The sequence below is a fragment of the Dermacentor silvarum genome, chromosome 5, assembly GCF_013339745.2.
Source record: "Dermacentor silvarum isolate Dsil-2018 chromosome 5, BIME_Dsil_1.4, whole genome shotgun sequence".
Classification (NCBI taxonomy): Eukaryota; Metazoa; Arthropoda; class Arachnida; order Ixodida; family Ixodidae; genus Dermacentor; species Dermacentor silvarum.
Window position 1 is genome coordinate 80,145,293 of NC_051158.1, and position 17,896 is coordinate 80,163,188.

Here is a 17,896-nt window from a genome sequence, read left to right on the forward strand (position 1 = left end):
CACAGACAGTCAAGCAGCCTGTCAAGCCCTCGCGGCGACAGGTAACATTGCAAACGTGCATTACGATACACTGCGCTAACCGCTTTGATGATCACCCCTCCACACGTGTGCGGATACAGTGGATACCTGGTCACTCGGGGATTAGAAAGAATGGAGGGCCACATGCCACGTCCCGAGCAAGTCTCCCGGGCCCTCCCCAGCGGAGGCTGGATTCACTGAACTGTACCGAATTCCTTGCTCTGGCGCGTTCCGACCGGCATGAAAGAATAGACGAGATGCGTAGCAACTGCAGAGTTTGTCCTAATTCACCAACTCCACGACGCGATGCGAGGCGGCCCTAGTGAGGCGTGCGCAAACACTCTCTCTACTGATCCCCCCCCCCCCCCCCCCCGCCTCCATGCAGCACTACATAAAAGGCAAGAACAGGTGTCCCACCTTTGTGGCGTGCGGTGGCTTCGCGGATAACGCCCACGTTCTGTGGGATTGTACGGGTGCCCATTCAGCGATGCGCGGAAGCCTCAGTCAAATACTTGCAACACGAAGACCTGTGACCCTGGAGGAGTAGCTGGCGGACTCCTCGCCAGACATTATGAAGGCACTGCTCGTACACCTTAAACTTGTAGGCCTGTCTAAAGACTACGCCTCGCTCTTTTTAGTGGACCAGGACTGGGGTTTATTTTTTAAATAAAGGTTTTCTCTCTTTCTCTTCAATATTGCTGGGTGAAAATAAATTTTCATGTTCCACCTCGTCAACGCGGGTAGTTCATCGGTTTGAATCCAAGAATGTGAAATGGCTACCTTTTTGGGAGCTCAAGCTCGCGAAAAAGCTTTCGATTGAATGTAGCTAGTATTTTTTTAAAGCGGAGCTTTATTGGCTTTCTTGTGTCGGAGTCGATAAACGCGGAAAACTTTAATCATCAACATTGGCTCGAGCGTCGTCTTCTTCCGCAGCTGGCTGGTTGGTGCCCCCAAGGAGGGTGCGACTGTTTTCACAAGAAATCCATGCAAGGGCGGGGCCTCGCATCGATGACGTAACGACGCTCGGACGCAATAATATGGTCCGCATGAATGCATAATCTGGAAGCGTGGCTGTGTGGCCTAGCGGTTATGGTGCTCACGTTGAGGCCGGGGGTACGTGGGTTCAATTATGCCGCGGCGGAAGCCGCGGTGCCGGACGCCGACGTGAAGCAGCGGTCGTTGGAGTGTTGCGGAGCGCAGCGTAGCAACACCCCAAATAAAGAAATACTGCTCCAGTCAGGTAGACTGGTCCGTCCCTAATAGTGAGATTATATTTGAATCATGAAAACAGTGATGCGTTTATTTAGGAATACCATCGAGCCCTTAGCAACAGCCACAGTTGTGCCTAGTCACCAACAGCCCAGCGTGTTGTGCGTTGAAACGGCGGCGTTGGAACGCCACCAAACAGATAGGAAGAAAAAAGCTCCGTCGCATGCCCCCGCGCGAGGGACACCTGTAAATGCAGAGCATAGTGGGGTTCCGTGGTGTTGGTGTTGTTGGTGTGGTGGTGGTGGTGATGGGTGTGGTGGTGGTGGTCTGGGTTGAGAGAGAAGAGAGAATCGTAAGTAGGTAACCTAAAGTTGTTATTATTTTATTGGCATCACTGTGATTCTTATTATTATATTATAATATTAAGTTAAATTGTTGTCGAACCACAGCCGGTTCACGAAGTTCGGCGTCGGCAAGCAACGGCGGCAACGGCGGGAACGGCGGGAACGGCACCACGATCCGCGTCGACTCGCTCGGCATGAAGGGCGCGCCGAAGCGGCACTTGGTGAGGCCCCGCTTGTAGCACGTGTGCTTTTGCTGGTGGGTCTGCGTTCGAGCCCGCCGCAGGAGCGAAGTGTCCAGCGTCAGCAGCGCGTCCACCATCGCCAGAGTCCGGGCGACTCAACTACGACGCTTCGCGCGCTGCACATGTGCTGCAAGCGTGATGCGGGAGAGGAGGAGTGGGGGACAGGGCGCACCTGTGCACGAGCTGTTGCGGACGGACGGCGCACGCTACATGTGAGTTAAAGAAATGCTCAGCATTTAAAAAAAAGAAGAAAATGGTGAGGCGAGGCCTCGGCCCTGCGCGGATTTGTTGTAAAAACAAATTCTTCAACCTCCTTGGGTGCCCCTCGTGTTGCGCTCGTGCTCGTGCCTGGCACGCGCTTGTGCCACTGCTTCCGAGTTCGTTGTCGTCGTCTTCCACAGCTGGCTCTGTTGCCGCTCAACATTCCAGCGTAAAATTTGCCTTCTCTTCTGTCGCAATGAGGAGGCCGCGTTTACGGGGGTATGAGCCATTGCTTTAAGCAATGGCTCATACGCCCGCCCCTAAGAGGTTTAAAGTTTGAAACTTTACGGGGGTTTGAAAGGCTGACACAATATAATTTAACTCCTGCAGTTATTTTCTCGATTATGCGCGTAGCAGTGCCACAATCGCGCTTCAAATTTTCGTCGAAGCTCCGCCCCTTTCGCGCAGCGAGCGTAGCGGCGATAGACCGGGCGCGAGGATGACGTCAATAAAGGGGTCACGTGAGAGCTCTCTTACAATCACGCTCCTTGCCGATACCCAAGATGACGTCACCATCGTCTTTGTCATCGGAGCCCGTTAAACGACCCAGGCGTCTCCCGCAGACGCTGCGGCTTGATTTGCTCACTTAAAGCAACGAGTGGTGACTTCTGGGGCGCTACAACGTAAAATGATTCCAAACTGTTTTGATTCCAAACTCCTGACGTCAAATTTACGTAACCACCAACGCAAGCATCTGGCGGTGACCCGCAGCGTTGTCTGAACAACCCAATCACTCTACTCGTTTAAATGAGGTCACCTTTGTTCGCTTTCAAAACCAATAACATTTTCTACTTCAGCGTTTTTTTTTTCTTATTTAATTCGCTGACAAGAGGCGAGGAGCACGCTCAAGTGGAGAGGGTTTCGATGGGGCCGAGCCAGCACAGTGAAAATAGATAAGCGCACGAACAAGGTGGTGCCGGCTTCTCCGATTGGTCCGCTTCGCCTTACTTAGCTTGTGGTGGCTGGTCGAAAACCGCGGCGGCGTGCAAGGGATGGATAAGAATGCCGCTAAAACGGATACTCAGCAAGAAGGAGGTGGCAGAGCGATGTATGCATGCCGAAAGGGCTTGATAACATTTTACTGCCACGCAAAAAGGTTTATCATGCGCAAATAAATACATGCTCACCGGCAGGTGCAAGTAGCGAGGGCCTGAGCGATTCCTTTCGGAACGGGGCACTCTGTGGCTATTCAGAAAAAAATTTCAATTTTGTTCGGCATAATAATGCATTTTTTTTCGTGTACACGTCATTTTGACGTGGTGAGTCTTCGCGGTCTTGTGAGGCCGCGTGACAGACAGGCAAAATGGGCGTTGCCAGAAAACATTGGACCAATAGCCGAGGGCTTATGGTGAACAGCCGCCGAATCAGGAAGGATTGTTTCCTTTGTGCGGTTTAATCATGCATAATGAGTGTGTACACATTATATCAAACGGGCAGCTATCGCGGTTTTCGTGACGCCGCGTGACAGAAAGGCGAAGTTGGCAGTGGCCTGAAAATGTTTTCACCAATAGCGGAGGCTGATTGCAGAAATTGGAATCAAAACAGTTTGTAATTATTTGACGTTATAGCGCCCCTGGTCTGTTCAACTATAATTTTCGTATTCAGGGGGTGAAAAAGTATAATAATTCGTTGAAAGCTCACTTTTTTAAAAAAGTGATTCAGCTGCCCTTTAAGGGGGCATGAGCCATTCATTGTCTTACGTGATGGACAGATTTAATTTTGAAGCATTAACCACTGAGCGGCGTTGAATTGGACATTAATGTTTTCCCATTCACAACTCATAAGACGTGCTGAGGTGTTATCGGTTTCTTTTTTTACAATTGCTGGAAATTGGTAAATCTAAGGAAAAGTACGAAGTTTACAAATCTCTAACTCAGCATTGTCATGTGTCACCGATCTCGGGGACGTGCGAATTTTACAGGGAGATGGAGTTAGGAGGCGCAGGGCAGCACAGCAAACCTATTTTAATTACACTCAACCCAAAACTCACTCAAAATAAAACACAAGGAAGAAACACTAACACTTATACAACCTAGGTAACCCTAGGTTGTATTTTCTTGTCCTTAGTTACGCCTGCGTTTGTCCTTGGGCGTTTGCTACACGGCAGTCTGGCAAGCCAACTCTCTGGCTGAGACACTACAATAAAGGATCATTATTACTGTTTTTTGTTGTCGCAGGTATCTTTCAAGTCCGAAGCGTGCCGGATCCTCATCATAGTCGGTGTTCTCGCCGACTCCGTAAATGTTGCTGCTTTGTTGTTGGCCAGTCAACTCGTAAGTCTCTGATGTCGCTGTCCCGAATGCCGTCGGTGACGTGGCAACAAGGCCCCTCAGGTTAGGCCTAACTCCGGGTTCCGCCACTGCTCCCGCCTCGTTCCTTCTTCGAGTGCCGACGAGACGCCCCGGGGTGCCGTACGTGCTGGTCTGCCTCTGAAGGGGGATCCTTCCTGGAGTGGCCGGCACTGCCGTGAGAGGCTACAGCAGGTCCAAGGGGTCTCACTGGAACGTCGTCGAGGTCGATGGCTACACCCTGGACTGCCAGCGTCAGGGACTTCACCGAACCTCCATGGTTGCCGTCGCCAGTGCGATGCTGACGCCACAACCTTCTTGGCCCAGAGCCACGGCGATAATGCCGGCTCATCGCCGCTCCTCCCTCGATCTCGGCTCGTGCCACGCGCCTCGAGGGCTCGTGCCGTTCGGACCAATACATGCTAATCTTCCTCTTCCTTTCCGCGCTGCGTGCCTCTTACACATGACATGGGTCCTCATTGCAAGAGTGTTTTTTTTTCTTCAAAACACTGTCTTCTGTCGGTATTCTTGGTGGTGAAATTGACTCTCCCGCTGTGCCTTGAGTGCTTTTTCTTGCGTCGTCATGGCTCACAACACATGACCACATTGTCACCCACATTTCACCACATGCACTGTTCGCAATGTTTGCGAGTTCATTGTTCCAACCACTTTACATGTGTACACTTGCTCCGTCCGCGGTATTCTCTTGATACTTCATCAATCCATCGCCCTACTCATAAAGCCCGCCCCTCCCCATTCTGTCTCCCATTAATGTATTCTATGTGGAAGCAGTGTTCATACAAGGTGAGGCTCCATCTTATTCTGCCATTGGTCGTCCTATCTTTACTCAAAAACTCTAGAGGCTGGTGGTCCGTTCGCACCCGAAATTGTTTCCCAGATAGATAGATGTGCAATTTCTTTACTGAATGCACAAGGGCGAGACATTCTTGCATTACGGTCGAGTAATTCCGTTCTGCATTATAAGTGGCCTGCTAGCAAAAAATACCGGCTTGAGTCTCTTGTCTTTCTGTTGCAGGAGTGCTGCTCATAATGCCTTGCAGGGGGCATCAGTGCGTAACACAAACTCCTTCCGTGTGTTTGGTGGCAACAGCACCGGCGGATGTGCGAAACTCTTCTTTACTTTCAATTTCAATTCAATTCAAATTCAATTTTGTTCACGAACGCCTTGCGCCTCGCGGAGGGCCTGCGCGGCAGACACCGCCAGACAGACCGGCCGACCGACCTACCGACCCAAACCAACCAATGGGATATTAGGCAAAATAAGCGTCACCTTAGTAGATACATTTGCCACACACACCGAAAAATTCAACGCCACTGCCACGCTAGTCGCAGACCTAAATGTGAGTCTTACCCCGGGGGGTTGTCGAAAATACAGTCGTCTTCATTTTCGACGCATTCGTTGGAACCATTCATGTAGTATTTCCCATTGATGCAGTCGCATTTGTTGCCGACGAGGTGGCACTTCCTCTGGCCGGGCGGACAGATGCATTTAGCGCAATTGCTGTGGGAAGAAAATACGGGTATTGACGATTAAACCGAAAGCAGAGTATTTCAGCTAAAAGAAAACCGGGATTATTCTCGAATAATCCCACTTTATTGTACGTTTGTTTATATATCTGTCCGTTAGTCGGTTTATCGGCATGTAGCCTCTTTCACGCCAAATTGGGTCACTGGGCAGTCCATTGCCTAATGAGGGGAACAGTGGGTTGCAATGGTCAAGCAACTGGCTTCAAAACCAATCGTTGACTACCTTGGATCACTAAGTATGTGCCACTATTGCCCACTCTTCAATGAGACAAAGAAAAATGCTTTCTCTCCCGTAATCGTGAGTAGATGTAAGCATGAAATGGCTACCGGCAAAGCAGACTGGTTTGAGATGATACTAGACACAATCTTAAAATGGGTACAGTGCATGTTCGCAAGGGCGCACTGCGCGATCGCAATAATACACGATCTCGACCTCGCTTTTGAAATTCTGATTTTAACGTCACCTATGATTTTCGATATGTCCCTAATTGACATATTGACAATTTGAACAATTTAAAATGTACGTAACTCATTTTAGGTTACTAATTGGTCTCGCGAACTAAAAAAAAAAAAAAAATCCGAGCACACCTCAGCACTTCTTATCAGTTGTGCATGCGAAAGCTATAATAGTCTCCTCGCAGGCAAGCAAGCGCGTTGAGACGCTTGGCCGACGCCTCCTATATAGCACAAGGTCGGTGCACTTCAATCGGAGACGTGATGCTACCTTGCCCGACTGCCATAGAATCTAATGGGGACGCTCCCTATAGTAAGCCGCGATGATTTTGACGTCCCCGCTTTCGTCACGCTTTGCTTGGCAATGGAAGTAGCATGACAGGAGTAGCATGGCATGAAGTAGCAGTACAAGTAGCATGACCTAATAAAGCAGAGTGCACAGGTCTGCTATCTATAGAGGCGCTGGCTTAGCCCACTGGGTAAAACACTCGACTTCTGAGTGTGAGGTCGTAGGTTGGAAACTCTGTACCACCAACGTTTTATTGCGATAGTCAGTGAAGTCATTCTTTATTTTCACCAAACAAAACCACTGGTGAAAAAGGGGAGACGGCGAAAACGCTGCGGATACTGCAGCTTGACTAAGCACCGTCCACCCTGTAGGAGCAATGGCAGGGTTAATATACAAGCAAAAAGCGAATAATTATACAAGCAAAAAGTGAATAATAAAAGTGACAGGATAAACACACAAGCGAAAACAAATAATTATTATACATTAGTAAGAAAAATATTAATACTACATATAGCGTCATATTCGCACATAATAAAGCAAGAGAAGACAAATGGCATCGTAGTTCTATGCTTCGTGAAAACATAATGATATCAAGCAATACAATTTAAGGAATGCGCAGTTACAAAAACAAACTAATTCCATTGGTGAGGTTTAGTGTTTTGATTTCGATGTCTTGCTGCTCATATGCGTTAAGAGTGCTTGGTAATGTGTGGCTAAGCCTTTGCGTTCCTTAAATAGTGCGTGAGAATGGAGTTTTCCAGCGGGGTTTATATCGATGGAAGTAAATATTTTGAGTATCTTCATTAAAGTTCTTTGTCTGTCTGTATGTTCAAGATTTGCAAGTGTAAGAAATGTGTCAAGCTTCCCGCGATTTGCACTAATGTAGGATTGTAGCAGCCTGCATTTGTATATATCGTTCGCCATAACAATTTTATGCTTAACAAAAAGATGTCTGGTGTGTTCAAGGTATGGTATGTTCTCTATTGCCCTAATAGCTCTTTCCTGAAGTATTTTTAGCTTATTCAAATTCGTTAATGTAGTGTTTCCCCATATTTAAGCACAGTAGTTCAAGTGGGCATGGAAGAGAGCTTGATAAATAAGTCGCTTTATGGTAAGAAGCAAAAGACATCGACAACGATTTAAAGCACCAACCACGCGTCTCAGCTTTAAACTAATCTGATCTATTTGCTCATTCCAGGATACATGTTCATTAAAAATTACTCCAAGCGTCTTAATTGACTTGGTTACTGCAATTTTGTATGGGCCTAGGGTAATATGGTGAGGTAACTGTAGGGATGTGACAAGGGCTCGAAAAAGGACACATTTTGTTTTTGTTTCATTTAGCGTTAAATTGTTTTATTACACCAATCGCGAAGCTTATAACAGGTGTTTGCTGCTAGCGCCTCGACAGTACCTAACTTTTTTCCAGTAAACAATAGTGTGCGATCACCAGCATAAATTATAAATTTACAATCTTCATCAATGTTCATTATGTCATTGATGTAAAATAAAAATAATACAGGCCCTAGAATGCTGCTTTGTGGCACCCCGGCTTCAATTGGTTGTGTGTGCGATTTAAAACCATTTATTTCAACATACTGAGGCCGCGACTCAAATACGACTGAATAAGTTTCAGTGAGATTCCTCTAAATCCATAGCATTGTAATTTATTTAATAACAATTTATGACTTACGCGATCAAAGGCCTTATTGAAGTCCAAATATAATGCAAGTGTCAAAAACCTCTTTTCTATATTGTATAATATGACTTCTTTCTGTGCTAATAGAGCACTTTCAGTTGAACGTTTCTTTCTGAAACCATATTGACACTCGGTAATAAGATTGTACTTTCTCGAGAAGATATCAATTCTATCGTTTATTATTTTTTCAAGACACCTCGAGAAAATGGGGAGTATAGATATTGGCCGATAATTGCCTAAATTGTTTTTATCTCCTGTTTTGTATATTGCGGTAACTTTTGCTAGTTGCATGAGCGTAGGAAAAGTACCTGTTGATAACACCAATTTGTAGATATGTGTTAGTACTTCTGCTATGACGTCTAATACATACTTTATTGGTCGCATTTCTATGCCATCAGGATCACAGCAATTATACGGACGCAGCAAGCGGATTTCTCCCGTCGCCGTCATCGTCGCCGTCGACGTGAGGTTCTGTATAAAGTCCAAGAGCGATAAAACCGTCGCCACGCGTCGTATGCGGTATGTGCGAGTGAAAGCGCGCGAGGGCCGCGCGCTTTCCCGCGATAGACCGCACGAACCTTCGCTCGCTGCTGGTGCCGTGCTTGCTCACGTCAGAGTTTTGACAGTGGTCGCCTGCGGTCATCCAGTGTGATCTATTCATGTTTGTTTGTGCGTGCTGACACCATGGTTGGTTTTTCAGTTAGTAAGTGAATGTGTCCAAGTTTATGCAGCCGATAAAACTACTATGCGTACTCCGTATAGGTCTCTACTAATTTGCTATCGCAATCGATGCTTCGCCTTTGAGGCGAAACTGCCACTTCTTTTTCGAAGTTATTCTGCTCTAAATGCGTAAGCATCTCTATCCTTACCAAACGATTAAACCCATCTGTCCGTCCGTACATCCATCCCTCCGGTGCAACCATCATTTAGGATGATCGCTTTCAAGATAGGGCCCGTAGCAGGGAGTGAATTGACTTTCGTGGTGCCTCTCGCTTCATCGCTGTCTAAGTGAAAAGAAACACAGCGCACACGAAGCTATCTGCACTCGGCGCACTCGCTCGCCATCGCAGATCGCTTTCAAAATGGGGCCCGCGCAGCTGCGCCGTTTATGATGGTGCAGTTTATGTTGCGATGAGTACGCTTCAACAGGCATGGCACGTTATCCATGTACATTATCACAATCTATTTCAAGTGCGGGTTCCTTGCTTGAAGCGTAGTTTCCACCTTTGCAATGCGTTTTGTTGTACGTAGCCCACAGTTGCTTTCAAATCTCCACCCAAGACGACGGAGAAGACTCGTGATTTTGATACCACGTTGTGACAGTCTTCCAAAGAGAAGTATATGTTGTGGAGCTTTCTTCTTCCATTAAATTTGTGGAAGCTTGCTTCTCTCACGAACTGATTCGGCCTATCACCGACGTCTTCTAACGAGTCGCCATGGAATGTTTTCGGCATGCGATGTTGGCTAACCACCAGTGGCGCCGGTGTCACCTGGCTAGTCAGAGTAGCGGTGTCATTTGTTTGAGTTTTGGTTGGCGTCCCAGTTCAGGCGAACCACCTTGAAGACAGCGGTAGGCCCGCTGTTGTACGGTAGTCACTTCCGCCGAACTTACAGGCTGGTGGTCGGGGCTGAGCTCTTTTCCGTTTTGGTGCTTCGATTGATAACTCGCACATCCGCCAGAAATGTACCGATCTTGAGAGTCACTACGCAATGAAACAAAGCTATTTATTAAGGGCGAACGCATGCCCAGAACTCTGAGTTTCCATTCTATGGTAGTTGAAGTCAGTCGTGTTCCCCACTGCTGTCCAACAGCGCTCGAGACGTTATACTTTCTGTTCTGATTCGTCAGCCCAGCGTGGTGGACTCGTGCGCGTGCCTTGTTGGCAGGTTCACCGACCTGCTCATGCCGCGATTAACGCTGCCTGCTGTAGCTCAACTTTGCCATGTGACGCTCAGGGTCTAGAACGCGAAGAGCGAAGTGAGCTCTACCTAAATTTGGCAAAGTCGACACGCCAAAATATACACAGGCGCCATGCGCGGATTTCTCGGCATCGCCTGTGCATGACGCATCGTGGTCTGTGGGAAGCGCTAGAGAGGAACAAAGCTGCATACGCGCGTCGTACGTGATGCATTTCGGTGGATGGCAATGCATTGTGTCGCAACATTACTTTATTGCTAATCTTAGTCACCTCGACATTAATCGCAAGATGGATTCTGCCGCAATTTGATTACGTTTAATTAAGAAGCCCGCAAATACACGCGAAATGCCTGGAGCGGCCAGTCGCGCGGCAATTTTATGTATTCGTGGGCTTCGTTAGCATTCGGAAAAACATTTTTATGTAGCACGCATTGAGCAACAGAAAGCTGTTTCTGGAGTTTTAAATGTTGCTCTGCATTTTTCTCCTTGACAATTTTCATGTTATTTTAATATTTGAAAAGTTGAATAATCATATAAGACTAATTATGTAATTAGGCGAAATGCAAGAAATAAACTGAGTATCTCCAAGCAACGGCAAAGAACACTACCTTGCTTCGGTCCAGCTACTTGGCATTTGCATATCTTGGTGCATGATACTTGGGACACCCTGTATAAATAACTTATTGGCGTCTGGGAATAAATGCATTATTTATCGTGAGTTAATGGACTCCGAACATGATTTTATTTGTGTAGGATAATTCATATTTTTAAAAAAATCTCGATGCACGATAGCTGGAACAGCAAGCCGGTGTGTCCCTGACTGATGACCCTCGCTCTTTCGCACAATCCTTAGCACAAAGTGCGCTATGTTAGAAATTCTTGCCTCTCGTTTTGAGACCCGTTCATGCAGCTCTCACATTTCTCTATTATATTGCATACAATTCCTGCGGCGCTATAATTTAGCATATGTTTAGGGTCAGAACCAGAAAGGCTGTGTCCAGAAGTTGCTCACTATTAAAAAAATCATAAGGCACACACTGTGGTGTTTCACTTCAGTCAGTTTGCCACTCGAAAAGTGAAAAGCGCGAAAGAATTTTCCTACTGCATTTTTCCGCTGAAGAAAAAAAAAAAACACTATCTGATCTGCACCTTTTCGCTTTCTCATTTCAGGATGCAAGACAAATTATAAGCATTAGCTTCCCTTTCTGCTACTATGAGACATTACGGAATGTAATGGAATCACCGAGTGAAACAAAATATGAATATTTTGCTTTGCCCTCAACGCCGAAGGATTCCACATCAGTGCCACGCCCGTCACAATATTTAAATGTGAGTCTTACCTGAAGGGGCTGGGGGAAATACAGTCCTCGTCATTTTGGACGCATTCGTCGGAATCAGGCATGTAGTACCTGCCATTGATGCATTCGCACTGGTTCCCGGGGTGATAACACTTCCTCTGGCCGTGAGGACAGGTGCATCTAGCGCAATTGCTTTGGGAAGAGAACACGGGAATCGTTGAATAAACTGAGAGCAGACTATAGCAGGTACAAATAAATTCACATTACATGGAAACTTCATCCCTTGTATTTTAGGTTTGTATCTCTCTCTGTTCGCATGTCAGTTTTCGCCATCTAGCTTCTTTCACTCGAAGTAGGGTCACTGGGTTGTCAATGGTCCAATGGGTACAGCATGCGAATGCATCGCTGAAGGAATCGAGTTCAGACCCCTTCATCGGGCCAACTTCAGTCACTGGCTATGAGATCCCGCAATGTGTACATACATAATGCCCTTCGACGAACCTCTTTCATGCCGACAAGGGTCACTGTAGATGCGGGACTGGGTAGGTACCACTGAATAAATTATTTGACGTCGATTTGTAGCACTTGGTATGTGCCACTCTTCAATGAACTCCTTCGATGCCAACTTCGGTCACTGGGTATATGCCAGCAGGCGCGTGTGTCGGTCATCAATGAACATATTTGACGCCAACTTGTGTAACTACGTATCTACCACTAGGGATGTGCCGGTCTACAAAGACGAAGAATATTTCGTGAGTTTTTTTCGATGCTGAGCGGAACTGAAACCATGTGACAGGGGTACCTCAAGCACGGCAAGCCAGCGCTTTACCAGGCTGCACCACAAATGCACGGGTTATGCGCCGCTTTTTCACGGGCATTCTACGCCAACGCTTTAGCGAGCTGCACCACGAACAGACCGGTTGTGTGCCGCTCCTCAATGAACCTATCACCAACTTGGGTCAAGGAGTATGTGTCACTCAGTGTGCGGCAAGCGAGGGAACGATTCTAAGCGTTCGCAGGTACTGGCACGCCACATTTCTCGTCTTGGATGGGTCGTTCCCGCACGACGCGTTTCTCAACGTTCGCACACACAGGCGCCCCATTGCATATCGGAAGCCATGCGCAGGCTGCGTGGCGGCGGCGCTAGTTGGCGCCGGGTGTTCTTAATGAAGCGTGAAAGAGGAACCCCGCTGCAGTACACGCTTCAGACATAATTCAATTGGACGGTGGCAACACGGTTGGTCGCTGCACTTATTGAACGCAAGACGAAACACAGTGGACAGTCACCGTGAAATGGGTTCCGTCAAATTACCGTAACGCTAACTTGGGTACATGTCGTGTGATACTTGGTGTGTGCCGGTCTTCATTGAAACTCGTTCACGCCAACTTGGATCGCTGGATGTGCGCCACTGGTTATGTGCCGCTCTTCAGTGCCCCCGAAATTCGGCATTGTCCATCTCGAGATGACTTATCGTGGTTATGCTTTAGCCCTGAATCAATAGAGTGACACAACGTATTGCCACCGTTGAAATGATTTATGCATGTAAAGTAAGCACTGCAGCAGGCTTCGTCCTTCGCGCTTACCTAAGCCCCACATGGTGACATCTGGTGGACCCGCCGTGAAGCCTTCGCGTGGCCTGCGAAATGGGTGGCACGCCGGTGCGTGCGAACGTTGAGTAACCCGCCATGTGAAAACCGGACTCCTCTTGTGCGCTTCTTTCTTGACATGCTGCGTCATCTAGTTGGGCTGCCGAGAAGTGCGCACGTGGCCTGCGTGATGAGATGCGCGGCCGGCCGGTGTGTGCGAACCCTGAGAATTGTTCCCTTTCCGGGTGCGCACTTCTAATGGCACACGCTCAGTGACCGAAGTTGGCAAAATGTTCGTGGAACAGCGGCACATACCCAGTGCATTCATGGGGCAGCCCTCTAAAGCTTTGCCGTGATAGACATTTATTGAAAAGTGGCACATAATCAGTGCATTTGTGGCGGAGCCTGCTAAAGCGTCCGGTTGTTGTCCATGAGGAACTCTCTTGACGTGGGTTTGATTCCGCGTCACGTAGAATAAACTCGAAGAAACTTTTTGTGCTTGTAGAGCGGTGCATTCGGCGTGGCGTGTTCTTAGTTACCCAAGTTAGCTTCAAAGACTTTCATTAAAGAGCGGCACACACCTACTGGCACATACCAGTGACCCATGCTGGCGTCAAATATGTTCGTTGAAGGCCAACACAGACCGAGTGGCACATATCCAGTGCTCCAAATCGTCGTCGAAGAGTTTTATTGAACATAATCCACAGTGACCCATGTCGGTGTGAAAGTGCATTGGAGCGCCGCACATATCTACGCATTACCATATACACATGCGACCCAAGTTTGTCCGACGGTTGGTTTTGAACCCATTTCTTCAGTAGAGCATGCCGATGTGGTACCCATTTGACTTTCGACTACCCAATCAGCCAAATAGGTGGGAAAACGCTTACGGACATACATAGATAGCCACGCCCCTCAAATTACGTTAAGTATCCAAGAATACTAACGTAAAGAAAAAAATAAGAACTTATCAATTTCTGGGCGGAATAGAACCTGCACCATATATATTCAAATTATACTGTCTGGATATCTAATCACGTGTGCGCGTCTCGGTAAACTCGTGGCGGCGCTGCAATTTTGCACAGCATGTCCCGAGGGCAGTGCGGGAGAGGAGCCTTGCAGGATGCATGCCCTATACATGATCCGTTGCAGTGGTGGCAGTGCGGCTTGTCGCTATATTGCTTCGATGATAATCACATTAAGATTGATATTCGTCGTGATATGGGTCCTGCCAGAATTGCTGCTTTATCTGGGGACAAATAATGCTAGCATAACATTGGTTTTTGTAGCAGGTGCATGACAGTGAAAGGAAGAGAACAATAAGGGGTCCAGAACAATGGATACAAATTGAGCGGAAAACAATAAAATTGCGACAACAAGCTAGGAGCAACGCGATGAAAAGAATCGGAAAAATATTTAAACTGGTTCCAAAAGTCTGCGGATTCAAGAACACTTGCTGGCATTGATTTCAGATCACCAACCATCGAAAACAGCTATCTTGACATGCCACTGTTCGCGCGAAGTTCAGAGCCAACAAAACTTCTTTATTCAGGCTTGTTTCTTTTAGTTCAAAGGTTTGGTATGGTTGAAAAATCTTCCTGAAACGTTTCTATTTTACCTAAAGACACTAAATTTTTAGCTAAAATTGTCCATTCTACCTAAAATGAATGATGAAGGCGAATGATTTTCCTGTGTTTTCCTATTCTTTGAATGGGGTGCATTTTATCTCATGAGAATTACCATCAAATCATAGATTTTATACATCCCGGAAATATACTTGACGGCTTTTCGCAGCCTCCAAATTTCGATGATGTGCTCTTTTAGTAAATGGGCCTTGCATTATAAAACCATATTGACGTTTAGAGCTCAGAGAGGCATCACCTGCGTTAATTTTTACATTTCTATTGTTACGAGACTGCGCGCAATGGGACAAAGATGACGTTGACCATTCGGGTGAAGACGACGACGATTGAAGAGATTGTCTTTCGGCCATCTTGGCAGTGCTACAGCCTGCTGTGGATATTTTTAAAATATATTTTCAGTTATACCGTTTCCCGTGACATTTTGGTGGAGGTGCGGGTGGAGGTGCGGGTGCAGACATGGCATACACCATGTCTGCGATATTTCTTTTTCTATATGAGAACGAGCGAATCGATGAAGACGTTCTAAGTCAGTACTGGTAATTTAAGAACTGGTAAGCACTCTTATGTACACTTTTGTACTGTAAAATCATATCACTATTTCAAGACCGCCGACGTTTGGGCGTGTACCACATATGATAGCGATGAGCGCGGAAACTCGCAGTCACCTCTGGCAATAGCGACCAAATAATATCACTCGCATACAAGAATCTACAGGGTTGTTCACAAAGTGCTCTCAGAATACTTCCATGGCTAGGGAAGATTATATAATAATTAATTTCTTTTTGATTGATTTTACCACGGATTCATAGATATTTAAATGACTCCATCTAGTAATTAGGCCACTAATCTTGCAAAAACACTACTGAATTTTTTATACAAAAAGCCATTCGGTAGATTCCAACAAAAAATTTGAAGTGGCCTATCCAAGGAGTGAAGTGTCTTTTCCAGAAATGCAGGGAAGTTGAGGCTGTTTATGTTTACAGCAGAATGATTACATCCCATTTCATCCAGAATAGCGAAACTGAAAAACCCAAAGGTACAACTTTTTCGTCCCTTGTAGACTTGTTCGAGTGATGTGCCACCTTGTGCCTTATTGCCGGGCGGCCATGAAGCCGCCGATATCGTGACTTGATAAGGACTGTCGCCGAAGCTCCCCCACCTAGCTGTGAGCACAAGTTTTCATGTCACTTATGGGTGCCTGATATGGGAGTTAAATTCGCGCTGTTCAAATGTTCGATTTGAATTTTCTGTGTGAAACAGGCCGGCTATCATTACGCCGTGAACATTACAATACAATTATCATCATCACGCTGTAAAACGTTTCAGATTTCTAGAAACAGTTACAAGTCCGTCACATGGTGTGTTTAAGTCTTTCACTGGGATCAGTTGCATAGCTGTCTTCGATAAAACGCTAGCCTAATATCGCTCGCTTACTTGCGCTTGCTTGCTTGCTTGGGCTATTCGCTTATTATGACAATACGATCATCGTGATGGATTACGCTATTTCTTTATAAGATACTTTGACATTGTAACACGTGGCACTGAACAAATGCTTAGCTATTTTCAGACGATACAAATTAATAGTGGTCATTGGAAATTTTTTTTCCTGTAGCGCCACCATTCAAAGAATCACATAGCCTTGCAATATAATAAAACTTGCAACATTTCAGTTCATGTTTTGAATTCAGTTGCACCTGCCCATCGCCCAGATATCCACTGTGCTGTTTCTCCATTTTGGGTTTTAAGTTTAAAACCCTTATCTTTTGACACTGTCGACGCATCCGTTAACCTAATATTTGTACACATCTGTACATTTTGTACACTGTGACCCAATGTTTTTCGAATATTGACAAAGTGTACTCATATTTTCCCTAAGCCTTATGAAAACGCGAAGTATGAGTATGTTGCCAAATGCGGGAGTTCGCGGATATATCCGGCATCCGTTCGAGAGCTTATATTCGAGAATCTGTTACTGAAAAGTTCAGCGCTACTTGTGATACTTGGCATGATTTATTATATAGAACAATATTTGCTGTTATATGATCTACCGTTTCTTTGTGTGATGATGAGCTCAAAGTGCAATAAACATTCAGGCGTTTTACGAGACCAGCCTCAGCAGCGCGTTCTGATCTACCTTGACCTTCAGCCTTCACCTAAAGTTACGCGCCCTTGAAGGAATGGTGCAATCGCTCTCTACTACTGTCAGGATCGGGATGATGATGCATGCATCCCTTTTGAAAATGGGGGGCGGCATGACGTCAATCTCGCTCTTTAGACCTACTAGTGTATAGAAGTCATTAGCTATATTTACATCCTAAGCTACAATTACTGGCCTGTACTGACGCCTAGATACAAAAAATTATAGCGCGATGCATTGTTTCTGAAAATTGTAATGTCATAGACCTGGTGCAGCCTGTTCCGTTTATATATAAACCATAAAGCATGACATTCTATGGAGCTTTCACATAGAGTAGGTAACCTAAAGTGCTTTCAAGCGTTTTATGTATATGCGACGCCAGCTCCGCTCGGCTCGTCCTGACATTAAACTATTAGCATACACTACGTGTGTGAGATCAAGCTTAGTATACGACGGCAATATTGTCTAGTTCCCGTGTACTGAACAAGATAAGGAATTAGAACGAATACAAAGGAAGGCGCTTAGGCTTATCTGTAATAAATACAGACAATCCGATTCCCCAACAGAGCTTTTAAAAACTGCAGGACTATAGCCACTGAAATACCGAGCAAAATTCGGTAGAATGAATATTCTGCACCAAATAATGAAGCGCTAGATAAAGATTGACCCATCGAAATATGTATCCTACTCTACAGCTAGGAAAACTAGACAAAACCATGACCAAAAGGTAACAGAGTACTCTTTTCACACTGAATGTTTTCGATACTCTTTTGTTTTTCTTTTGCTACTAGAGATTGGAACAGCTTGGACTCTTACTAAACTTACAACTTTAATTTGTTTTTGAAAGCGGTGCAGGATTGCATAGACAATGAATTTTATATCTGTTAAATTTTGTTCAATCTTCTTTGAAATCGCACCATTCGTTTCATTTATTTGACATGTTTCGTTTCTCTTGTGCTGTT

The 17,896-nt window shown here is 46.0% G+C and overlaps 1 protein-coding gene across 1 annotated transcript in view; it reads right to left on the reverse strand.

The window, feature by feature from the left end:
- The window catches only part of LOC125945717 (integrin beta pat-3-like), a 36,403-nt gene that overhangs the window by 9,767 nt on the left and 8,740 nt on the right, over positions 1–17,896 (reverse strand). Inside the window, exons 4-5 of the mRNA XM_049667971.1 lie at positions 11,610–11,759; positions 5,735–5,884 (exon numbers count right to left, since the gene is read on the reverse strand). Coding sequence (XP_049523928.1) covers positions 5,735–5,884; positions 11,610–11,759 — 300 coding nt within the window. The remainder of the gene's footprint in view (positions 1–5,734; positions 5,885–11,609; positions 11,760–17,896) is intronic.